We start from the raw sequence: 26,484 nt of genomic DNA, 5'->3' as shown, positions 1-26,484 counted from the left end.
ATCAAACTGTGAACAGTGCTAACTTAATATGATTTCCTTGAACATAGTAGTCTCAAGTCCTTAAAGCAAAAAAATATATATAATCTCTTAGGTAAAGGAATATTTAATTGGGTTATAGTCACAAAAAATATTTTTATTTAGATAAATAATCCCTTAGTAGCAAGAAGTTTCTAGTGAAAATTAAAAACAATAAAGGTTGTTTGCAACTATAAGTGAATACAAAAAAGAAGCTTCATATTGCATTCAGTCATTTTTATTTAAATATATGGAACTGCAGTAGAAGTGCAGGATTAATCAGAAGCAATGCAAATTGTCAGTGATCAGAAAATGATGTAAAACGTAGGAGGCAGCATTATCCACTGTATACTTTCCAATTTCAACAATACATACCTTTTGTTTTAAAGAATTACTAATTTTAAAAAATTCATTCATTCATAGTAACTACCTCAAAACGACAGCAACAATTTCCAGCTATGGTCATTTGATCAGCTTTTTAAAAAAAGACTTAAGACAGAAAGAGTCCAAAGACTGGTTCCATCAAAATTGATGGAACATGGCTAATTTGCAGCATGAGTTAGAAACAAATGCATTTTCTTATGCCCCACTTCATGTATGCAAAACACATTGAAACTAGAAGATAGAAGAAGGCTGTATCTGTTGATTCTAAATGATAGTTTTCTTTTACCTTCTTCAACTAGATCTTCAACTATTTTAAGGTAAATGGTCTCGAACACATTTGAATGTATGCATATACAAACACATGTATATACACCTAGAAGTTGTTTTTAAATGGATACTTCAGAGATGGATGAGCTGTAAAGATGTTCTGAAAAACTTATGAATTGCTTTCTAGAATGTTCTCTAATTTATGTGATGACGTGTTAAGAATAGTTGCTTCCTAATGTATATTTGCATAAGCTTGAGATAGAAATATGATCAATAGAATGAGACACCACAATGAAGGCTTCATGAATAATTTATTCCATTTGAAGTTTTTTTCTTTTTCTTTTTTTTTTTTTAAAAAGTATAAACCTTTTTTCATTTCCTCAATCACAATTTGTACAACTCAGTGTTTATGGCATTCGGCAGCAATAGTGTTTGTTCCTTATTCTCTTTTTTATCATGTTAAAAAAACACAATTGGACCATATTAAATGTCATTGCTAAATAAGAACTTAAAAACTCCCCTTATTAAAGTGACCCAGCTGTTTTGAGAGGGTTTATGATGCTGCTGACATGTCCAGTAATGATGTCACAATCTGCAAATTAAACCCATAACTTTAAGGTCCGCAAATCCAGTTTACCTTGAAACCTAAAGCTATTTTTAAAACTTCATGAAAAAGTCAACATGAGGAGTATCTTAGGTCCCAAATCCAGTTTTGCTAGTTAATACTCCACTGAAAGAGAAAACACATAAATAAAAATCTGAACCATAGTTCTGGGCCCACAAAAAAACCAAAAAGGAAATCCCAGCTGATATATTTTGTCTTGTCAAACAAAAGTAAGTCAAGAACATTTTTACTTAATTTAGACAAACTAAATTCTTTAGAGGAAACCCAGACCAAAGCATTACTTCTGTGTAACATTAAATGTATTAGACTGATATGCGATGCCATAGGTGGTTGTGTAGCAAATTATATGATGCAACAGCATTTAAAAACTTCCTTTTAATCTATTCAATTTGAACATTTTAAATAATGCGACATAGTATTTTGATATTACAGTATTAACATAGTGCTTGATTAAAGATCTGCAAATCTTTGTAGTAACACATTAAGTTAAAAAATTACCTCAGAAGGTAAATATGAAGACGAAAGGAGAATATTTTAATACAGTAATCTGTGCCATACTGACAATTGAGTACGAATACAGCTGAGGATATTTGACTAAGTAGTAAGAGCTTAATTTTAGTGGTTTCAGAAAAGTTTAGAAAGATTTAAAAATTACAGCTACTTTAAAATTTAAGGATTACACATAAGTACACTTGGTGGCCATCTGGCCAAACAATAAGGTGTACAGAAATTTATTCATACAGTGTTAATTCACAGTCCTGATAACTGAATGGCTTGCATAAGAAAAGTATGGCTAGATGTTTCTGACTGGCTGGAAGCAGACATTATGTAACTATCACTTCAAATCCCCAAATACTGAACTTCCACCCTGCTTCCTAATGGACAACTGCACAGAACACAGATATGAGCACTGTAATGAACAAGGATTCAAGTTGTTGATGATCCATTGGTACAAACTGTAATATTTAGCTTGCACATTTAAAAAATTGCTCTTACCCATCTGTGACAGTTTTGTAGATAAGTCAGTATAATAAATTAGTCATTACCACCCTAAGGGTAGAATGTTAATCACTTGAGAAAACTGATTTAACAGGTAAGAAAAATTTTATTTAAAATTAAGCCAAATAGGTTAAACTTTAGCATGCTTCTTGCCGCTGCTGGTTTGAATGTTTCCATTGCCTGCAATGGATATATCATGTCAAGCAGATCCATCATCCTGCATAAAAGTCTTAATTTTTTTTTTTTAACTGAAGTGGGTCTCCTGACCTTTCCTAATGGCTATTGGATAATTTTCAATTTGACTTTCAGTTGACATGTGGGGGGAAAGGGAGAACACTGGGAAGGAGAGAGGTGAAGAGAAGGAATCCTATCAGCAAATCCTATGTTTGGGGAATATTTAGCCCACATAAATTGAACTGTATTATGCTCCTGGACATCTATATCTAGGAACCTGGTTCCTTCTTATGGCTACAAGTAGAAAAAAATCACTGCCAAGAATTTAAAATTTTACTTCTACCTGGTTTCAAGCTGGAGGTGTGTTAACTTCAGGCTAATAAATTTCAACAATGGAAATAAAGACAGTCATTGCTGAGTTAGAATATAAAAAGGGGTACTTTTGGAAATTCCAAATTAGCCTCCTTTCCCTCAAATCCCAGCCAAGTTTTTTAAAAGCTATAGAACAAAACATGCCAACTGACTCTGTATTGTGTTAGCATAATTTGAGAATTAATGCAGAGATGTGATCATTACACTTCAATATCAAAATAAGCTGACCACCTGGATTGCACTATTATTTTGAAGAAATGACTGAAAATCTTTGTCATCAATGGAACATTTTCTTTGTACAAAAACAAGAGTTGCTATTATTTTTATATACACAATTCAAAGAAGTTAGGTTGCTCATATGAAAGTGATAATTCGGATAGTTATTTTGTATTTATGAAACAGGAGTTTCAGGGGGGAAAAAACCAAATTGGAGTTTTGTAAATACAAGTGATTTTGTCCTTGTAGAAGATTAGTGAGTGCACTAATAGGAGTTTTACCAGACTGCTTCCAAGAAATAGGTAGACTAGGCGGCATTTTACATAATCAAGTCAGTCCTACCTCCAAATAAGAGGCTAATGGGCTCTCATGTGAACAGCACTGTAGAAGGGATTTTGAAGGGAGTAGAAGCTGCGTAATTGCAGCCATCATCTTGGCATGTGCAAAAAGGAGGGGGGGAAGTTGTGATGAAGGAAGGGGTGAATTAAAGTCCCTCAAATTCAAGTCCCTTCTTTAGGGAGGTGAGAACCTCCGTGGCATGCACCTTGTCTGAGCTGTATGATGAAAAGTATGGACTCTAGTGTTTGGGACTGCCACCTCCAAACCAAGGAAATTAAATAAATAAAAAAGGCAAAGGGAATCAGGTTTAAGAAGTTTAGAAAATGGTTATTTCACTAGTGGAATAGAGTCTGAATACCAGAATTCACTGAGAATCTATTTACACCACAGTTTGCTTGCACGCATCCCCCCACCCCCATTCACACACCCACACACCCACGCATACCTGATCTTAAAAAACAACAAAAACAAAACAAAACAAAAAACAAAACAACAACAACAAAAAAAAACAAGAGTGACTGCTTTTAAAAATATTTGTAAAATGGCTAGAGCTGGGCTAAATTTCAACCTTGTAGTAGAGACCCTGGAGATAAAGTCATAAAAAAATCAGCATGCCTAGATCTTGGCATTGAAGTTAACAATCTTTTCAGTATGATGTTAAAAATTGCATATTAACATCAGGATATCTGTTATCTGGTAGCAAGTATTTCATAAACACTAAATTTCTATTAATGGAAAAGGCTTGAAATATTAGTCATAGCCCTAAACCATAGTACAAAATACAACTGAAGAATGAATGTTATTCTCACTACAAGTTAAACCACCCAACAATATCACTTGTATATTGCCATCATGTTACTCTGCAAAGGTGTGATATATAAAATGCTGTAAGACCCGGTACCTTTTCAATTTATAAACACAGTGAACTTCATTACTGTACATGTACTCTGCAACTACAGCTTAGCTGTAAATCCTCCACACACAACGGCATGGACATTAGCCCCCCTCTATCCCCATTAAACTGTACATCAAGACAATACAAATTTACTGTCCCACCCACCCCTTACAAAAAAATAATACTCTAAAAGCAACCCTACTGCAACTTTTAATTAAGACGATTACATATATTTTAGACCAATTGCTTTAAAGCAAGAAGGCAGTATAAACCTTCTAGGAAAATTTTTATAAAAGAGGTTAAGAAATATAAGACAATTTATACATTTAAAAACTTACAATAAATAAGATGCAGGCATTTTTTTGAATACTAGGTACTATAATCCAATACAAGAACATCTTGATGTTCTGAAGCCATATGCTGAACTCATTGTTCCTTGTGTCTCTTCTCCATGCTTTTAATATTCATTTAACATGACTGGGCACTATGGCTCATTACTTTCACAAATACTGTGACTGGAAAAAAAAGGTTAATTTTTGCTACTAAAATGTTATAATACATTTTGTATGATCAATCATCATAATCCTAAAGAGTTCGGTATATGATCAGTGAAAAACAGCAGGGTTATAGCCCCCTCCCCCCGGGTCAAAACAATATTTGTTGAAGTAAGAAGAATGATACCCCATCACAAATGACTTGCACTGAGAAGATTATAACTTAGTCCTGCAATGAAATAAAATCCCTTTTCCTTGTTTTTTTCTTGCACAGTTCAGAAGATCACAGCATATTCATGATAAAGTTATATAACTGATTCAGCACCACAAAATGAATTGGGAGACATGACCGTCTGTCCTGGGTTGCAGGGTCACAGGTAAGCCAGGAGAGTGCATTGTACTGTTCCAAAACAAACCTGAAAAACAAATAAACTTCATGAGTCATGTCATATTTAGAATATAATATTTAGAATCATTTTTGTGTACTAAATTCCATCTCTTTCAATGGAAGTTACTTTAAAAAAAAGAGGGAGAAAGGATGTAAAAGAAATATTCAAAAGCATATTAAAAACCTAATTGGGGGCAGGGGTGAGAGGGAGAGAAGCACTTGAGTTATCCAAAAGTTCCTTTTAGAAAGATGTTCTGAAAGATTCTACATGAGTTTCATTTAAAACCAAAATTCCTTTAAATGAAAATTAAATGCACGAAATCACTAGAGGAAAATCAAAGATCTACCTTAACGGTAAAGTAGGCAATACCTGAGGACATCTGAAGTCTGATTTGAGTCAAGTGGGTGGGAGTGTTTACTGTGAAGCAGCTCATCTGATTGCACTGAAGGCACATGGAGGTGCAAAGAGGCCTAGGAAAGAAAATGAAACAAAACTGCCCTGAAGAATACTAATTGGTTTTGTGTTTATTCTTCTGTTACTGAACTGGATTATTAAAATAAGAATGTTTTCATTTTGTACAATTAATTGGAGTAATTAAAAAAAATGCTTGGTGTCCTTACATAGCACGAAAACAAAATTCTGAGATGCCACAGAGTCTTTTTCTTTGCTTCCGTTGTTTTTCTAATCACAAAGGCAACCAGTTGGAACAAAGATTCCATAATTTTATAATCGTCAACTTGCCTAGATCTTTAGCTTCAAAATGTACTGTAATAATCACAAGATCAAATCTCAAATACACTATTTTTAATCTTCCAGGAGATGATCCACTTTTGTTTTCAAGTTATTAATGCCATATTACGTAGATATGTAATGCCTATCCTACTCCTAAAGTTATAGTCCTACAAGTAATATTCAGTATAAACAAATTTCAGCATACCAAAAGAATCTGAATAGTTTCTTGGTGATTGTTGAATTGCATTCTAGAACTCAAATCCATTAGCTCAAGGAATCTTAACCCTTTTTTATATGTCCTGAACCCCTTTGGTGAAGCATTCTCAGTATAATGTTTTGAAATGCATAAAACAAAATACAAAGGATTACAAAGGAAACCAATTGTATTGAACATAATGTATTTCTTCAAATCCTAGTACTAGATGTAATGAAAACTAATTAAATTGGGAACAGGAAAGCAGGAGAGGGAAATGGTTTATAATGAAACTAAATATTACCTGGATGGAAACTATCTAGGTATGACAATCTCATTAGCACAGTCAACTACTACTGACTTTCAGAACTTCAGACTTTCATGTTTTTCAAGCAAGCATGAATGTAAGAGTCCACTGTCTGACTCACATTTTCACATAGGTATTATTACCACACAAAGCTCAACAGCAACTATTATTTACTCTTTAAAAAGTGTGCTGCTAAAATTTTGTTGAAGTTGTCATGAGCTTTGTTGGGAAGATGGTGCCACCATCACTTTCTAAAGTGATACAGCATTGTCCAGGAGAAAGAACACTCCACTAGCGGTGAAGGGAACTGGGGCTCTGACCTCATCCTGCAATGACTTTGGACAGGACTAAGGGCAGCCTCCTAACCTCTTTGAACGTTAGTTTTCATCTGACAAAGAAGGAAGGACTAGATGATTTTTATGGTTCCTTCCCACTCCAGAATCTCATGATTATAATGTATATGTTTGGAAAGTCAAATAAGGCAGCTGATGGTGCAGTGGATAGAGTGCCAGGCCTAAAGCCAGAAATCCTAAGCTCAATTGTGACCTCAGACACTTACTAGGGGTATGGCCCTGGGCAGACATACTTCACTTCAGTTTGCCCCAATTTCCTCAACAGTAAAATGAAGACAATAATAATGCCCATCTCCCAGGGTTGTTGTGAGAATAAGACAACTGTAAAGGACACAGTGCCAAGCACATAGTAAGTGCCACGTAAATGTTAGCTATTATTAATACAGCATTGATGGTCATTTTAATACTTAAGAACTGAACAAAACATTATAAAATAATAATGCTGTTCTTATACCCACTTTTTCCTTTTAAAGACCTATATTGCATCTAGACATCCTTAGAAATTCTCCTTTAAAAGTTTGTATGGTGGCATTTGCCAATAACCCCTAATAATGAGGAGTCTGAACTTTGCTTGAGCACAAGACTTAGGAGTTGTAGCTATGCTGATCAGGTGTTCTGCACTAAGTATGGCACCTATATGAGTAGCCCCAAGGACCCAGGGTCAAAAAAAAAAAAAACCCAACAAAAAACAAAAACAAACAACCAAAAAACAAATAATTTTAAAATTTTATGTTACAAAACACGGTTAACCCCACCCAAGGATGCCCTAGTAAATGTTTAACTGGGTTCTCGTTCCCAAAATATATACAGTAGACACTTTTAAATTTAATCTGCATTATTAACATTTTCTCTCTCTGTTCAAGTTTTGATTTGTAGAACTATAAAGCTCCCACTGAAAATTTAACCATCCATTGACAATATGGGATCTAGCACACCTCTACGCTTATCTCCCAAATTATCAATTAGCACTCCATAAAGGGCATAGAAATAGTAATACCTTAAGAAAGAGGGGACACTGATGTTGTGCTTGAGGACATGCTGACCAAAACCAGTCAGGTAATGGACCCGCTTTGGCAGTTGATACAAAGTAACCAAGGGCCAATGGTTGCTGAAGAATATTTGTTACTTCATCATGAGATTCTGTTGAAAGCAGCCGATCTGTACCTTGACCCTTTAGAATGGACAAGAGGTAAAACTGAGTTCTTCTGAGATAACAGAGACATGCACATACAAATATGATTTACGAGGCTTGGTGTGACTCTTTGGATTGCATTTGGGAAACTGTAGTAAAAGACTTGCTATGAAACCACTCACTCCTCACCACAAACTCCAACCTTTCAAACCTATTTTCTTGTTGATGCTGGATGGCTAGAAATCTTAGACTACTACAATGTCTGAAGAATCAAAATGCTAAAAGGCAATGAAGAGCTGTATGGGCACAAAGAAGCTATACAGTCTTTTGCTTATGGCATATGAGAAATAGCACAAAGAATACTCACTAAGGAAACATATGACTAGAAAAGGAGGTGGATTATTATGTGGCAAGAATGAGAGATAACATATAAACATCCTGAGTGCTATTCTGAGAGACACAGAAAGTAAAACAGAACCATGCTTCTAAGCATCTTGGGTAGATCTTTTATGCAGTTTATGGGAGAACAAAGGCAAGAAACAACAGATCTATTGATACACTGAAAATATTTGGTGTGATTATTAAATAAAGACCAAATTTCACTAACAAGTCATGTGAATTTTTTTGAATCTCTGATAGATATGACAGGTTACAATTGACAGGCTTTTAAGTTCAATCCTTCATTTACAAAATAGTCTCAGTAATAGGCAGTAAAGGGAATTTGAAAGACTACTCCAGGGTATCTGGGAAACTCTACTATACAATTAGTATTAACATTAAAAGAATGATTAATTTTCCTTTTCTTAAAACTTGCATTTTAAAAGTACAACTCAGTTATTTGCAGAAGCGATTTAAGTAGCTTCCTAGCAATATGTGAGACTACAAAAGTATTTCTGGCTCTATTGATGTCTAGAGTAGCAATAACTTGGAATTAGAACGTCATCAAAGTTTATATGGTACTGGAGAGATCAGTAGTGGCAATGGTAGGGAAGGAGGGAAACTGTAAATAAAGACTTGCAGCTTTTTCTCAGCACTTTGTCAAACAGCTAAATAAAACAGATAATAGAGATCATAATTATAAGAGTACTTATCAAGCCTTACAGGATCCACTCTAAGACATGCAGTTTGAGATAATTATGGTGGAAGAGTAAGGGACAAGTGCTGAATAAATACCATCAATCTCCAGAAGACAAAAGAAACTATTTTGTTTGAGTATATTTATCTATATTATGCATACATATATGTATATAGCATGCCCATAAAGTACTATTAGGTGAATGAGTAAAGAACATGTCTGCTAAGTGGATGACAAACTATTTCTACTAGGGATAGTTACCTTGCCAGCATCACCTCCATGAGGATAATGAGATCCTGGAGAGTGTACAGGGGACCCAGTTGGGGATGCCGGAAGGATATTAATGATGTCAGGGTCAAGATCATCTCCTGTGTCTAATAGATCAAAAATACCTATTCCATCTGCTCCATCTGTACCGGAAAAAAAGAGGGAAAAAAATAATAAAATATTTCCCAAATTTCCATAGATTTTTTCCTTTTTAAGAAATTGTGGTTTGAGCACTGGCCTCAAAGTCAAGAAGGTCTAAATTCAAATCCTGCCTCAGATACCTCCTGGCTATTTGATCCTGAGCAAGATAATTAATTTTTCTTCCTCAAGATTTCCCGTTTACGGAAAATAGGGACAATAACAGCACCTACCTCACTAGATTTTTGTGAGGATCCAATGAGATAATATATGTAAAAATATATGCAAACCTTAAAGCTCTTTATAAATATTGCATATTATTATCATATTTATAAATGGAACAATTTTTTTTAAAGGAGATCCCAAGTCTTCTTCACTAAGAAAATATTCAAATTGTAGTATAAAATCATAAAATACCAAGAAAATATTTGTACCAAGTGATTTGAGAAGTCATTTGGAATTGTGCAAGAGAATTATCAGTAACTCTGAAATCTTATTCTTTTTTTTTTTTTAATAAAAGTTTGAATGGGGATACAATTATTATTCAGAGGTGTCTACAATTATTTTGTGATACTTTGGTTATTAAAATTCTAGCATGAGAAACTCAACATGAAAGGGAATACAAGATAAATTTTAAAATTTGTTCCTTTATTAATTTTTATATAAGCTTGCACAAATTCTTACCATTGTTTGTATTGAAAGCCAAATCCAAATTCTCAGTGGTGTAAGTTGCTGAAGCTACTTGCACAGAAGCGGAAGTAGGGAATACAAGTATATGAGTACACGATGTATCCTGTGGGGTATTGAGCTGAGATGTCTGCATATTTAGAGTGGTACTTCGTCCAAATACAGACCCTGTTGACACAGAATCTGAAAGAGAACCAGACAACTTTCTCCTTTAGCAAAAATCAGGATAAATAGAGTCTCATGTAATATAAGGTATTCCAATAGTCTATGTGCAATTTCAAGCTTTGTACTAAGACATTTTGGACACCCTCCAATTACAAGCTTAAAAGTAGAAAAGAAGTAAAGAGTAATTCAAATATAAGAAAGATATCTAACCTGGCATAATAACAAAAGATCCTTGGGGCTCCATTGCTACCAGGCAAGCACTAAGAATGCTTGGAGAGTCAGCAGCAGATATACCACACATCCTACACATATCTTTTAGTCTTTTACTAAGAGACTGCAGATTGCGGCGACTCAGCAAACAGCTCCAATCTGTGGGTAATAACATTTAAGAAATAGTGTGCAAGCAGCGTTTCAATGATGACAGTATTAACTTGAGGAATAAAATACACAACACTAGAGAAAAACAATTTAATGGTTTAATACAGCATCCTCTAAAATGCAGGGGCCAAGAACAACATGAATTATTTGCTGTAATTTCTTGTCATTCTTTATTCCCTCAGCTTACAGTGTCTACTCAATTTCTAAGGGATGTTTCTAAGCAGGAACCTGCACAAAAGGAGATGGTAGGTCAGCTAGAAGTTAAATAATAACAACAACAGGGAATGACAACCTTAAGGAATGAAACAATAAGGCCAAAGGCTGACTACTACTCATGAGCATATTATAAGGGTTTCCTTTCCACCTTATATTTTGGAATGCTCTTCAAAAAAATTATTGCAGCAGCAACCAATGATACACTCCATGTAAAGCTGATGATCTGTTGCTTTCTTTTGGAAATGGTCAGAAAAAATAAATCTAATTAAAATCTGATTCTGAAGTTTGTATGCATGCTCATGTGGTTTATACAACATAAAAGCAATTTAAATACTGAAATCAAACTTTTACCTTTTAATTCTCCATGCCCTATTCTTCCTAAGCGACCAATTACAACTCTCCATGGTAAAGAACTCATCTGTACAAGTCCTAAACACCATTCCCACAGTTTCTGGAGACCAAGTCTTCGAGCAGAACCTTTTTTCCTACGAGCTCTAAGAGGGACAAAGGAAAAGAAATAATTGTTGAAATCCAAGGAAGTTAACAAAAGGGGGGAAAAAAATCTATATTTACTCTTATGCAATAACATCTTTCAAAATATGTACAACTACTTGAGTTAAAGGCAGGAGGAAGTTGTATAGAAAAAGATGACAGGAAAACTTTGTCAAAAATTTTAAGCCTCACTCCCAAAACTTATCTTGCTTTAGGTTTAAAACCTTATCTACAGATAATCTCTTAATTGTGGCTGGCACACATGGTCAGATTTGCTCAGAAAACTTGTATCTAGAAGTGACACAAACTTGCATCCTGAATGGCTGTCATGCCGCTGTTTTGCTTTGTTTTACCTAGTCAGAACAATGTAATAGGAATGTACCCATCATACAATAAATATGTATCTACAGACCCCAAGATATCAAAATTTGATTCCGTTATTAATGTTTAAAAACTACATGCCAAATTCCTTTCACATGAACTTCAGGGGATTGTCAGCACAGTTTTTATCAACTGTAACGATATTCCTTTTGAATGATAGTATTCTTATCTAAAACAACTCTCTAAACAAATCACTCTAACACTCACAGTTACAGGAAAATATGTCAACACTTTATTTGACGGTTAAGGGTAAGTTGTCTAACCTCTGAGAGGTTATTAATTTCGACAAGGAAGCTTACAAATCAACTGCAATAAATGAGAATGCAAGCACCTTGAGAGCAGGGTTTTGATTTACTATTTGTATCTCTAGAGATTAGCACAGTGCTTTGTACACAATAAGGCTTAACAAATGCTTCATTCCATTAAAGAGATAACTAAAACAGTGACTCCCAATCAGGGCACAGACACAGTTTGGCCCAGTGTCCACACAGCAAAGGATGTAGAGTCAAAAGACCTGGGTTTAAATCTCACCTTTGCAACTTATTAGCTCTGGGACAAAGTATATAAAAAAGGTCAAGTCACAAATTTATCAAGGAAAGAAAAAAAAAAAACATAGGTAGAATTTATATCTAACTAAAGTTTCTCCCTCATAATACCACTCTACAAGTAAGGAGAGTGACTCAGAGAGGTTCAAATGATTTTGCCCATGATCAGATCACACTACTAATTTCTAAAGCTGGGGCTTAAACCCAAGTTTCCTACTTTCAAATTATAAAGAAGTTAAGTACTGTCCATCCTCACGCCAAGCTCCTGCCATAATAAAACTTAACTATTAAGTGTAAAACAAAAATGGTATTTCTAAAAAACCAGATTTATTTAAAAAAAAAATCATTTAAATACATTATTCCCTATTGAGCTCCTTTAGTCATATCTTTGTAGCAATAATAACTGACATTTACAGAGCACTTTAAAAGGTTTTTGAAGGGCTCTTCTCCGAACTCTATGTGGTAAGTACTACAAATATCCCTATTAATTGAATCTCAGAAGTTGAGACTTGTTTACAGTCATGCAACTAACCACTTAGTAGTTAAGCCAGGATCTGAATCCAGATCTGACTCTAGGCCCAGTACTTATTCTATCACAACCATCCTATGACAACCAAACCTTTAATAAAATTTTAAAATAATTATAATTTTAAAAACTACTATTCATCTAACACTCTGAATTATGTTACAAGAAGTTTACATACCTTCCTATTTGAGCTTCACTATAACCCTCTGAGTTAGGTAAACTTATAGATACTATCCCCATTGTATAGATGTTGAAACTGAGGTTCAGAGAAATTAAGTGACTTGCCCATAGTCATATAGCTAATAGGCACTGGAGGGAGAATTTTATTCCAGATCCACCATCCTATTTCAAATGCCATGAGGCCTTTAATTCAAGTTGACTCAAAATAAACTATTTTAAGTTTTTTCACTGTGTGTTAGATTTGCCTCCCAATGAAGTTGTCTTCTATCTTCCTATGAAGCCTAGCAGAGTGGTGGGAATACAGGATTAGGCAATCAAGAAATACTTACAGACTTAATAACTAAATACACATACAGAGCTAAAAGAAATAACTTTGGAATTCAAAGAGAAAGCAAATCTTCAAAAATAAACTAATTTTAAAAAGGTTAAACGAAAACCCTAAAATATGAGTTTTTCCTTTAGCTTCTCTTAGTCTTAACAAAACCAAACCAAAAAACCAACCAAAAAAAATCCTGGAAGATGCTATTTAAACCTACTCATAAAAAGTAACCTGATGAGAATATTTAAGGACTACTACATTCCCTTTTTTAAAATAAAAGTTCACAAAAACCCACACAGTGAAATTTTATTACCTGTTTGGAACATCAATATTAATGATGCAAGTTTCTAATAATTCTCCATATAGATCTGTGCATGATGCAAGAAGCCACCTTTGATCATGAGATAAACAGTAGCCAACAAAAAGTACATTGTATTTCTGTCCAGCTTCTCCAAATGTTTCTCCTAGTTCTGTCTGTTTGTCCTTCACAGGGGCCAGAATAAAAGGAGGAGTATAAAGCCGAATACACTCTGGTCTCTGTAAAACAGGAAATTGAGGTACTAAAATGCCATCATAAGGAATAATTTTAATGATGACAATCTGAGATCCTATTTTTTAAAAAAAGACCCACAAGAAAATCAAGAAATGAAAATGATGAAAAGATACAGGATTTTTCTTGTACTTAACCATAGACAAAAAAAAATAAATAAGCCTACAAACATTTAAGAGTTTGTTTGATCAAGAAAAATACTCACATCAGGACTTTTAAGGGCAGTTTCCATCGCTAAACCTGGCCCAAAGCCAGTTAACGTTTTTACATTGGTTGATGTTGGAAGTGGTCTCCGACACTGGGTAAAGACCGAAAAAGCCAAAGATTTTAAATGCTGCGTATAGATCTGTCTATCTTCATGTTTCACAGGTTGTAGCAGGTATTGACATGGGACAATCTAGAAATTGCAGACAAATAATGTTACAAATGCTGAATTTATAATCCAGAGTTCAGATTATGTTCTAAGTCAAATATATGCAACTGACATTCTGGCAGAATGTTGAACTCAATCACTGATAGAGAACCAAAGTAAATGATAAGGCAGTGTTTTCCCAAACTACGTGGCCACAGAACACTCTTAGTCTTGAAATATATTGATGAAATCCATAAATGATGGTAATTGCTGAGGGAAGACAAAGGAATGTGGAGAGAAAAAAATCACAATGCAGGTGAAAGAAAAATCTAAAGTTTGTCACAATGAAGGAAGGAGTGGTGATGCCCCACCACCATGAGTGCTCACCACTCTCAGGTTCCTCTACTTCTTCCCCTATTCCAGGTACAACAAATTGTTCTGTCCTCCCCCTGGCTCCAACCGGTCTCAGGAACAAGGCTACACATTGAAGATGTCAGTGACCATTTGGAGCTAGCATTGATTTTCTCATGGAACCTTTTTCACATTCACATGTGCAAAACCAGGATTCCATGGAACCCAATTTGGGAAATGTGGCTATAAAGCATAGCTAAAAAAAAAAAAAAAATGAAGCCTCCTAATATTTTCTTATCTAATTAAATGGATTTTGATAAACAGTCAACCTGGATAAAAATCAAAGGCTCTGAATTTAAGAACCACCTAAAGCTTTGAAAAGATATAGCTTCTGAGTGAAAAAATTTCAACTATTTAATAGTATTAGCTCACCCCAACTTTTACCTACTTCTGGTATAGTCTGTAACAGACAACAGAGATGTGTCAATATCTCCTTTAAACCTGTACAAACCCTGTTATGTATAACAGAGAAATCAAATATTTTTCCCCCTGTCATCCCCCAACCCCTAGCACCACAGACCTCAATTACTTCCATATAACTATTTTCTCTTGTTTCTAATGGGGAATGTAAGTAAGTGGACAAGGTAAATGAAACATTTTTGCAAGCTAGTCAGATTGCCACGTTAACTTTTTTTGTCCAGAAAGTGTCAGATGGAAAATATTAAAATATCTCACACACATACATACTCTCTCCCTCTCTCTTCCTGGCCCCTCCCACATAATTAATAAGTTGCTATTAAAAAAACATTTTAGAAAACTGATTTAAGTTCAGTAAAGTGAAGTATATCCTTTAAAATGCCCTGTTAAACTCAATTTTACCCAAATACCAAGCTATTTCACACAGTCTTAAATGACTTAGGACATATCACCCTCACCTGTACAGAAACAGTACTCTTGAGATTAGGTGGAAGAGTCTGGACCATTTCCAAGAAGCATCTCAGTAGACCCAAGGTCCATACGCTGGAAGTAGCGCTCTCATCTTTATTTTCATATGTAAAAGGATCAATTATGTAAACAACAATTGCAGGTGGGTAAGTGATTGCATGTGAATCACCATCTGTTGGGATTCCCACCTTATCACGATCCATAGTGCTACGATATAAAAAGAAAATGTAACAGTCAGCCAACATTCAATAAGCATTATTAAGTGCCTATTATTCTGTCAGGTACTACATTACGCTATTATGGGGAAACAAAGAAAGGTGAAATTTGGTCCATACTCTCAAAGAGCTAGTGGTATCATGGGAGACAACATGCAAACAGCTATGCATAAATAAGCTATATACAGGATTAAACTAAAGAAAATCTTAAGGGGGGGGTGGTGGAGAGCATTAGCATTAAGAATTTTTAGAAATGGCTTCCTGTAGAAGTAAAATTTTACAGGAATTTGAAGGAAAACCAGGAGGCAAAGATGAAGAGAAAGAACATTCCAGGCATGGGAGACAGTCTGAGAAAATTCCAAAAGTCTGGAGGTAGAGTGTTTCACTTCAGGAACAAATACAGCTAATGTCACTGAACCCTAGAGTACATGGATATGATATATAAGACTAGAAAGGTAGAAGGATAGCTTTGAACAACTTTCAATGCTAAACAGATGATTTTATATTTGATCCTCAAGATGATAAGAAAATACTAGAGTTTACTGAGTAGGAAAATGACCTAGTCAGATGGAAGACTGCTATGGCAGCTTGAGTGGAGGATGAATCAGAGTGGGGGGAGACTTGTGGCAGCAAGACTGACCAGGAAGTTATTGAAATAATCCAGGCCTGACGTAAAAGAGTTCCTATACTGGGGTGGTGACTGTATCAAAGGCCAGAAAAGACAAAAAGAGTATAAAAGAGATGTTACAAAAGTAGAATCAAAGGACTTGGCCACAAATTGGAAATGGGGAGATGGTAGGGTTGGTGGGGAAAGAAAAGAGACATAAAGGAGAGGAATTGAGGATTAAATTAGCAGCCTGAGTTACTGGAAGGATGGTGGTGCTCAAGAGTTAACAATAAATGCAGGAAGAAGAGAAGGCTTGGAAGAAAGGATAGTGAGTTGGTTATAGATATGTTGAACTTAAGAGTTCTTTAAAAAATGTTTAAAAGGTAGCTAGAGATACTAGACTGGAGTTAAGAAGAAAACTTAAGGGTGGATAAACAGATCAGGGAATCATCATCAAAGAGAAAATTGAATCCATGAGAGCTGATGAGATCACCAAAGCAAATTGTATAGAAGAGAAAGAGTCTAAGGTAAAATCGTGGGAGACTTCCCAGGTTAATGCGCATGACCAGGATTAAGATCCAGCAAAAGGAAAAATCAGACAGGCAGGAAGAAAATCAGGAGAGAGTAGTGCACAGAAACCTAGAAAGAAGAGTGACTGACAGTGTCAAAGGTTGTAGAAAGGTCAAAAAGGAGGAGGATTGAAAAAAAGGGGCAGTAGATTGAACAATTAAGAGATTGTCAGTAAATGTGGAGACATAAATGATGAAATTCAAAGCTCTGAAAAGATCGAAAAGGAAGCAGAGACACCAATTATATAGATGCCTTTTTCAAGGAGTTGAGGAATAAAAAGGAGCGATATTGGACAATCGCTAATTGAGTTGGCCAGTCAAGTGAGAGATTTGTTGTTTTTTTAAAGAATAGGGGTGTTTGTATGTCTAGGAAAACAACCAGTAGACAAGAGAGGAGACTGAAGTTTAGTGAGAGAGTGAGGATGACAGAATGGGCAATTTCATTGAGATGGAATGAAATTACTTGTGCATGCAGAGTTCTAACCAAGTATATGGTAAACTCTGATCTAAAGGATTAGAACTTAGTTTCTTAAAAAAAAAAAAAATTAAGGAAATGCACAAACCCCTCCTCAAGTTTTAAAGTTTTGTGTATGTAAACTATTACAGGTTATATTTTCATTAAAATTAAATTCTCAAGGGAAAATAATTTTAATCCAATAATTCCAAAAATAAAATTTATTCCAAACATAGGTTACTTCTCATTTATAATAAATGTTTTTACCTTTCAGACACTTCTGGATGTGGCTGAGACGGACCAGAGGATGCTTCTGCAGAAACTCCAGCAGTCTGTAGGGTTGGGGGCTGCTGCCCCCCTAACTGCGCACTCTGAACATTGGGTGCTTGTGTAGACATAGATCCAGTAGCAGCATTATTCATGTTTCCAAAAGGTGGAAATGAAGTTTGTTTATTGGCTGACATTCCAGCGCTTATGTTGGTGGAGGAGGATGAAGATGAAGGTGTAGTCAGAGTAGAATTAGTTGTGGTGACTGCAGAAGCCCCAGCGCTACTTGAAGTCATGGTCACAGTGCTGCTAGCTGTGGTTGCTGGGGTGGCAGATGGAGTGCTTGAATTACCAGTATTTGTCAGCTGAGGTGGAGTAGTAAGAGACTGACTTGTGGGGACAATCAAATTTGGCTGAGAAAGTAAAGAGCTATCCAATGGCTGGGAAGCAAGATAAGGACCTAAAGGAAACAGAGCACATGGGATATTTGATTTTTAATTCTTACTGACCAGTTTGGTCTCCATTTACTATGTTAACAAGAAAATTCTAATCAATCTTTTTTTTTTTTTTAAAGCATCTATAACATGCAAGATAACATTTGCTAGTATTTACATAATAAAGACACTGTGGTTAAAAGTGAAGATGTAAACTGGCATTATCATGACTTGATTATTCAAGTTAAAAAAACTCTATTTCCAAAGAATATGAAGACTTCCTTTTCTTTTTTTCCAGAGGGCTATCAACTTAAAAGATGAAGATTATGCTGTGCAATTAACACCATGTAAATACCACTGCTATAAAGTAATTTATTACTTAAATCACAACCCTACCTCTCTGAGGTCATTAATGGGTGATAAACCAAATAAACTTCCCTTTATAATATTTCTCATGATGTAGTACTTATGTACTTTTCTTGAGGCAGCTAGGTGGCAAAAAGGAGAGAGCACTGAAAGGAGTCAGGAAGACCTAAGTTCAAACTCTGTGTTGACACTGGCTGTCTGACCTTGGGCTCAATGGTTTCTAAAGACCTTTCAGCTCTAAATCTATGATCTGATGAACCAAACATTAGATGAAATATGCTAAGAGATACATAGTAATTTCTAGCAAATTTTCAGCAACAGTCCAAAGGCCTGCCACATACTAAAATGAGTAACATGACTAAACTGTAGCCTTGCTCCAAGGCTGGTTAAAGTCGCTGATATAAACTTCATAAATGAAAGCATCTTTAATGAAGTCCTTTCAGTGTTTCAGTTCTAAACTCTCTTGGATATGTCAGGTAAACATGCAGGCTTTAAAAAAATTTATTTTTATGCGTGCCATCTTTGGGAAAAGGGGAAGGGAAATGAGAGGAAAAAAACTGCAATTCAAAATTTTACAAAAGTGAATGTTGAGAAACTATCTTTACATGTAACTGGAAAAAATAAAATGCTACCAAAACAAAAACAACAACAAAATTCATATTTATGTTGATGAATTTTATAAGATAGCAATGAAGTTTGTACTATCCTTAGAGTGAACAATGAATTGTAGGATGTTGTATAAGCTCAAGTCTCTGATTTTAATCCATTCATAAAGTTACTAACCTTGAGTTATAAGTAAAAATCCTTCATGTTTTTCAGGCCCAATAATCAAAGAATGCATGTCACATATTTGAATAGTGTGTAATTCCCAAATAATTCCCTTTCCACCATCCCCTGCAGTAATATAAATTCAGTACCCAGGTCGTATCTGCAGACTTGTGCATACAGCTTGAGTTTAGAAAATGCTTCATTGTTGCCATCAGCTGCCTGAGAAAACCATTCAGTTACCAACTTTTCTGAAAGCTTCTTTGAAGCAGTCGATCCAACTCTCATGATCCCATCAGCCAATAATCGTGAAATGGGTCTATGTTGTCCTAATCGACAGGACTACACAAAGAGAACAATAAAACTAGTGAATTCATCATAGTATGTACAGACACATGGTTTTTTGAAATCATGTTAAAAAAAAAAAAAAGAAAGAAAAATCATGCCCTCAGGCCCTTTTTAAAAGGAAGCCAAAGGACTTTATCACCAAGATTAGCAATAAATAATACATGCTGTTAGAGGTCTAGCTTGGGAATTTTAGATACACTCATATTTTTTCTCACTCAAAATTAAAATACCACACATTACTGATTAAAGTGAAATAGCAAGGAATTAATTACAGCAATACTTGTTCAGTCAGTTTAATTGCGTCTGACTCTTCGTGATGCCATTTGGGGTTTTCTTGGCAAAGATACTGGACTGGTTTGCCATTTCCTTTTCCAGCTTATTTGATAGATGAGGAAACTTAGGCAAACAGGATTAAGTGGCTTGCCCAGGGTCACATAGCTAGAAAGTATCAGGTCAGATTTGAACTCAGGAAGATGAGTCTTCCTGACTCCAGGCCCAGTACTCTCACCACTGTGCCACCTAGTTGCCCTGAAATACTATATTACTCAATAGTAATAAAAAAACTGTAAAATGTTTAAATAGATGGGCAATATAAAATTGTTTCAGACATTTAAGATGAGCATTTATCCTTAATATGAGAGGCAATGCGATACACAGAAGGTAATGGGACTGGTCCTGGAGTCAGAAGACTAGTGTTTTTAAATCCTCCCTCTAATGTATACTAGCTGTATGACGATGGACAAATCATTTAACTTCCCAAGACCTTAGGTAACAAATTAAATGGTGGGAGAGCTGCTGATCCAAATGACTGGAGGAAAGATTCTACATAGAGAATTCTCTGCAAAGATAAAATCACAGATATTGACCCCCTTCCCCAAAATTCTTAAAATGCCAAAATATCAAAAACAAAAATCTATACTTCAATAAATGAAATTCTTAATGTCTTTATATAGTTATCATTACATGTACATGTTTGAAATTCATGATCAGTTGGAAGATCTTGCTTAAGCTCTGAAAGAAATTGTCTTCCCTGTATATTTAAGGTAAATAAAAATATACTAAAATGAGAAAATACAACCTTTAGTACCATATGTATGTGTATACCAGCACTCCTCTCCCTGTCTACCCCAATCTTAACTTCATCCACACAAGCTGACAAGAGGCATACTTGAAATAACTGGTAAAGAAGTCAAGAAAAACAAAGAACTCTTATTTTAGGGTTGAAACATACCCTTTATTTCACAAATTAGGACACTGGAGTCCAAAATGACTTACCTATGGCCACAGAGCAAGCCAGGGCCAGAACCATAATAATACAATACCAAGGGTTGTATTTTCTCATATACATCCTCTTCATCCCTTTCCCAAATATAAACATAAGGCCAATTTGTCAGTTACAAAGAAATACAGTATTCTTCATATACAATATATGCTATATATAATCTGTTAGGATGGCAGGTCATATTAAACCTATTCCACTCTACCCTGAAGACTTTGTGTCAACTATGAAATATCTGAAGTCAGCTGCTCAAGTTTATGGGTTCAGTAGATCAGTTTTTCTTTTACTTTAACAAAGATTTATTAATTATCTATTATGTACAAGGTAGAATGGAATAGTGGATGGAAAAGTGACCTTAGAGATAGAAGATCAGGCTACAAAAGTCCTTTTGCCTCTGACGCATACTAGAATTTTGAACTTAGATAAATTACTTAACTTGAGTATACTATGCCAATTCTCTAAGACTATAAATTACAAATGAGTTACCCATGTTCATTAACAGAACAATACTATACTGATGATATCACAGTTTTCTATACCAAAAAAACCAAGAAAGTATAAAAAGCACTGACAGATGTTACAGACATAGAGATAAACAAAAAACAGTCCTTGATTTCAAGGAATTTCTACCATGCAATACAACATTTACACAGATTAATCAATATAAGACATCCTGAAGTTGAGAACACTAATAACTAGAAGGAGCATGAAAGCCTTCCCCAAGGACATGAAAAACCTGAATTTAACCTTAAAGTTAAATGCTGCTAAGAAAAGCAGGAGACAGAATGTCAAGCCCAGATAACAGCAAGAAGGCCAGTTTAGTTGGAATATATAGTGTGTGAATTCCATTAAGCACAGTACCAGGCACCATGATAGTGTTGGAATGACAAGGGTGAAACAAGTTCTTTCCTTCAAAGAACGTATAGTCTAAATGGAGAGATAACATACATATGAATATATAGATACCGTAAACAAAATGAATGTAAGGAATAAATGCAAAACATAGTTTTAGGCAGGATAGCACTAGCAATGGGGGTTAGAGGAGGGGATGATGGGCATGGGGGCGAGGACAACGGAAGGGAAGTCACTGAACTAAATATTAAAAGAAACCAGGAATTACAAGATGCAAAGATGAGATGAGAGTGTGCTCTAAACACAAAAGTTCAGCCAGAGCAAAGGTGTGAAGGTGGGACATGTACTGTCATGTGCACAACATGGCAAGCAGGCTAGTAAAGTAGACCACAAAGAGTGATGAGGCCCATGTGAGACACTGAACACCTGGCCACTTTGGCATCAATAGCACCACATCTTAATTGAGCCACCTGCCTTGTAGGATAGGTTTAGACAGCAGCACAAAGGTATAAGATATTTTAAAATACCATACCCCTCACTTTGAACACATACCTCATATATTGCAGTAAGATCTCTAAAAAAGGTTTTTGCTCCATTCAGAAGGGCTTCATTCTCTGGACATAGTACAACATATGCTATATCTCGTTGAGATCCATAGGGTTCTAGCATCAGCCTCTCCCAATAAGGCAAGGCAAATGGAGAGAGCACCAGAAAATCATAATCATATCCCAACAAAAATGTGGGAATTGGCAGTGGTTCTGGGGACTCATCAGTTCCTTTAAAAAAAAGAAAGGTGCATTAAGAGCATATGCATAAGTAGAAGAAATTGACTCCTTACTTAGATTAAAAATGAAGCAGTACACAAAACTAAAAATTAAGTAAAGTTACTTTCTTGGGACCACTACAGATTTTTTTAAGAAAATTTATGAACAATTTAAATAAAGGCACTCACAAAAGATCACAGTAACTTAAAGACATTTAGCCTATCAATAATTATATACATGTTATTTACCATATGAGCCTCGGCCAGCCATTTTATGAAACTGTTGCCAAGTAAGAGGACCTTGGACTCCCCAAGATCTCACTGTTCTTTTTTTCTGAATGGCATCTTGAAGTACTGGCTGAAGGGACAGGAGCATTCGAAGGATGTCCTGTGAACACTGCATGCTTACATCTATAGCTATAAGAAGGATACCAAAAAAAAAAAAAAAAAAACCAATTATCTTAACCCTATGATATCAATAAAAAATTAAGTTATTAAATCCAGTAGAACCATTCACTATCATAAATATTTGAATTTCGATTTATAAAGAGCCTGTTTCTGAACAGAACTATCTGGAAAAATTTGAATAAATAATTCTTCTAGGGACCTACAACAAAAAGGCAACTCCTATAATTCTGATAGTTTATAAAATTGAACTATATAAGTTGTTCTTTGATTTTATAATTGTTAATCAAATTAATTTCTTCTGTCTTTTAAACACATTAAACTACTCTCAGAATTTCCATATTAATTTTGTTCATAAATCAACGGTTCTAGTGAAAAAATGTCTACATGGCAAGGGTAGACATTAACTCTAACTTGGATTTTAGAATTCTCTTGTGATGTAATTTTCCTACACTATCATCATGAAAAGTAGCTAACTATAGAAACTGATAATAGAGCTATATGATATTTCTTGGACCTATTCAAACTACTAACATTCCAAGTCTAATTTTTTTTATTCAGCTATACAGTTACTGATTAATCTACAGATTATCCATGCTCCTGTTTCTTTTTCTTTTTTTGTGACCTGCCCTTCAATATTTCATTAATTTGATCACATGCGTTAAGAAGGAAAGGTTGCTACCTTTGGAGTCAGGAGAGACATGGTTTTGAATACCACCTCTCAAACTATATAATTATGGGAAAGTCACTTAATTCCTAAATTCCTCTGAGTCTCAGTTTTTCCATCTGAAAAACGGGCAAAGGTACTATTTTTAATATCTATCTTCCCAGAGCTACTGAGGATCAAATGAGATTGTATGCTTTGTAAATTTTAAAGAGTTTTATGTCAGTTATTAAGAAAGGATAATTTTGCTCAGTTCCCTTCCTTTTCAGCTTAACTTTTTAAAAAAACAATGGCCAAGGAAGAATAAAATAATAAAATCATTAGTTACAAGGAAGTTGTAGAATGTAAATTTCCACTATCATTGCCATGACATTTCATTTCCCCACCTTCATAACCATGATATAGTCAACTCTTTCCCTTGTATTCTTCTTCTAATTCAGTCAGTTACCCTCCAATTTTGGCCTGATACTACCTTCACTCAAACATTTTAAGTTTAATTTCCCCTCATTCAGAGCAGTATAATTTATACTCAACTTAAATCTGTTTCATACCAAAATATTCCAGGACCTTCCTATTAACACGTTCTATTTGTTTTTATTTAAGTAAATATTTTAAAATAAAATCACAAAATAGTTCCCTATCTCAGTGAATTCCAATATTATTTCTGTTTTGAGTTCATGATAGTTCATTTTGGGAGGAAAAGGAGTAGGGTCCAGACCTGTGTTTTCTTTGGTGCAAGGAAATTCCCTCTACCAATACAGATCAGCACATTGTCTGCAATTTATTGGTTTTAGAGAGCTGTCTACAGCAATGAGATGACTGACTGGTCCAGGTCACAAAGCTGGTATGTGTCAAGGACCTCCGGTAACTTATTATGTCTCTAAGGCAAGCCAACATCTCTATTCCAAATGGAATTACAAATGCAAATTATAATTAAAATGTACAGTTTCATAACAGCTTAAAACGGACAGTTAAAAAACAAAGTCTTGGAAATCACTGAATTAGCAAAACTAAACCAACTCAAGACAAAACAATTCAAGGTCCACATTTTTGTTTTAATAAATGCTAGCTCTTTACTACAAGTGATTCCTGAAAGCAATTTCTAAGATAAACTTTAACAGTAAGCTACTGTTAATTGCTTTCTTCAAAGTTACTAATGATGTCTTAATTGTCAAATCAAACTCCTTCCCCTCCACCTTCAATTCTTACCCTTTTTGATCAGAGGATGTAACTCTGTTTGACCACCCCTCTTGTCCTAGATATTGTCTCCACATTGGGTATTACAACTTTCTCTTGATCCTCCTCCTGAATGCCCTGAATGCTCCTTTGTCATTCTCTTCTTTGATCATACATAGCATGATCCCTATTTGTGGATATACCCAAAAAGTCTGTCCTGGGACCGCGATTCTTCTCAGTTACCTCATCAGCTTTCATGAGTTTAGTGATCTATACATCCAAAGACTGTTTTCCCTTCTCAGTCTCCTTTGCTGGAAACTCATCAGGTTACATCCGCTTACTTGGGGGTGAACCACAAAGCTCTATTCTGGGGGCTCTTTTCTCTCTCTCTCCCTACTACTTCATTCTGTGCTCTCATCAGCTCCTATGTATTTCATTACCATCTCTATGCTGATAATTTCTCAAATCTCAAATCCTGCCCTAATTTCTCTGCTGACTTTCAGTCCCAAATCTCCAACTTCCTTTCAGACATCTCAAACTGGATGTCCAGTAGTCACCTTAAATTCAACATATGCAAAATTGAACTCACTATCTTTCCTCCTAATTCCTCCCCCTATACCTTCCCTATAGAGGACAACACCATCCTCTCAAGTCCCCCAGGCTGGGAGACCTAGGTGTCATTTTTGATTCTTCACTGTAATAATAATGCCCCCTCAATACAATCTGCTGTCAAAAGCTGTTAATTTCAACTTTGCAACATCTCTCAAACACGACCCCTCAAACCCCACCCAGAGGCCTCCACTCTGGCACTTCACCACCTTAGACCTGAACAACTAAAAAAGCCCTACTGATGGGTCTGCCTACCTCAAGTTGCTCCCCACTCCAATCTATCCTCCATTTAACCACTCAAGTGATTTTCCTAAAACACAGGTTGAACCATGTCACCCTCCTGCTAAAACTCCAATAGCTTCTTATGATCTCAAGGATAAAATATAAAATACTCTGGTATGCAAAGCCCTTTATAATCTACTCTTCCCTTTCCATCTTTCTAATCTTCTTACACCTTTATACCTCACCACATATTCTTCAGTCTAGCGACAATGGCCTCTTGACTATTCCACAAAAAGGATACTCCATTTCTCAGCTCCTAGTATTTTTTCTGGTTGTCTCACACGGCTGGAATGTTTTCCCTCATCTCTACTTACTTCCTGTCCATTCCTTCAAGTCCCTGCTAACACTCCATCTTGTACAGGAAGCCTCTCAACCCTCTGAATTTTAATGCTTCCCCCTCCATTAATTATTCTGTATATATTTCCTGTATATAATTTGTCTATGCATATTTGTTTACTGTCTCCCCTATTAGATTGTGAGATCCCACCTAGAGGCTGAGGCTGTCTTTTCCTTTTCTTTTTATCTCTAGTATTTAGCACAGTGCGTGGCATATACTTAGTGCTTAATAAACCTTAATGACTTTTCCTGAGCCTCACTTCAGCATTACAATCTGCTTATCAGACATTACATATTTAAAACAGAACCCCCCCCCACCCCTAGCCTTCAAACTCACTCTTCTGAATATCTTTATTTCTACTGAAAGTATCATTAAGTAATCTAACTTAGGACAAGTGTACCAGCCTAGGGACAGAATTATTTCCTGTGTGCCCTTGTGAAAATCTGCAATACATATCCACAAACGGATTGACTTGACTGCAAATAATAAGCACAGAATCATATTATTTAAGAAGCGGGACCTCTGTTTACCTAGTTCAACTCACATACAAAAAGGATCCCCATTATAACATACTCAACATGTGGTCATCCAGACTATGCCTGGAGACTTCCAGAAACCTACCATCTCCTGAAGCAGCCC

General features: G+C 35.4%; 1 protein-coding gene across 1 annotated transcript in view; it reads right to left on the bottom strand.

The window, feature by feature from the left end:
- Positions 1 to 4,479: 4,479 nt before the first annotated feature.
- Positions 4,480 to 26,484, bottom strand: part of MED13 (mediator complex subunit 13) — a 91,867-nt gene continuing 69,862 nt past the window's right edge. Inside the window, exons 17-30 of the mRNA XM_072646907.1 lie at positions 22,622 to 22,789; positions 22,162 to 22,385; positions 19,283 to 19,472; positions 17,566 to 18,025; positions 15,444 to 15,660; positions 14,011 to 14,202; positions 13,569 to 13,792; positions 11,164 to 11,306; positions 10,429 to 10,587; positions 10,051 to 10,236; positions 9,223 to 9,371; positions 7,752 to 7,925; positions 5,539 to 5,639; positions 4,480 to 5,196 (exon numbers count right to left, since the gene is read on the bottom strand). Of these exons, the coding sequence (XP_072503008.1) occupies positions 5,064 to 5,196; positions 5,539 to 5,639; positions 7,752 to 7,925; positions 9,223 to 9,371; positions 10,051 to 10,236; positions 10,429 to 10,587; positions 11,164 to 11,306; positions 13,569 to 13,792; positions 14,011 to 14,202; positions 15,444 to 15,660; positions 17,566 to 18,025; positions 19,283 to 19,472; positions 22,162 to 22,385; positions 22,622 to 22,789 (2,720 nt within the window). The 3' untranslated portion in view covers positions 4,480 to 5,063. The remainder of the gene's footprint in view (positions 5,197 to 5,538; positions 5,640 to 7,751; positions 7,926 to 9,222; positions 9,372 to 10,050; positions 10,237 to 10,428; positions 10,588 to 11,163; positions 11,307 to 13,568; positions 13,793 to 14,010; positions 14,203 to 15,443; positions 15,661 to 17,565; positions 18,026 to 19,282; positions 19,473 to 22,161; positions 22,386 to 22,621; positions 22,790 to 26,484) is intronic.

This window comes from Notamacropus eugenii, chromosome 2 (assembly GCF_028372415.1).
Source record: "Notamacropus eugenii isolate mMacEug1 chromosome 2, mMacEug1.pri_v2, whole genome shotgun sequence".
Taxonomy (NCBI): Eukaryota; Metazoa; Chordata; class Mammalia; order Diprotodontia; family Macropodidae; genus Notamacropus; species Notamacropus eugenii.
Note: the sequence above shows the minus strand (reverse complement) of the source record. Positions and strands in the feature narration are given on the sequence as shown.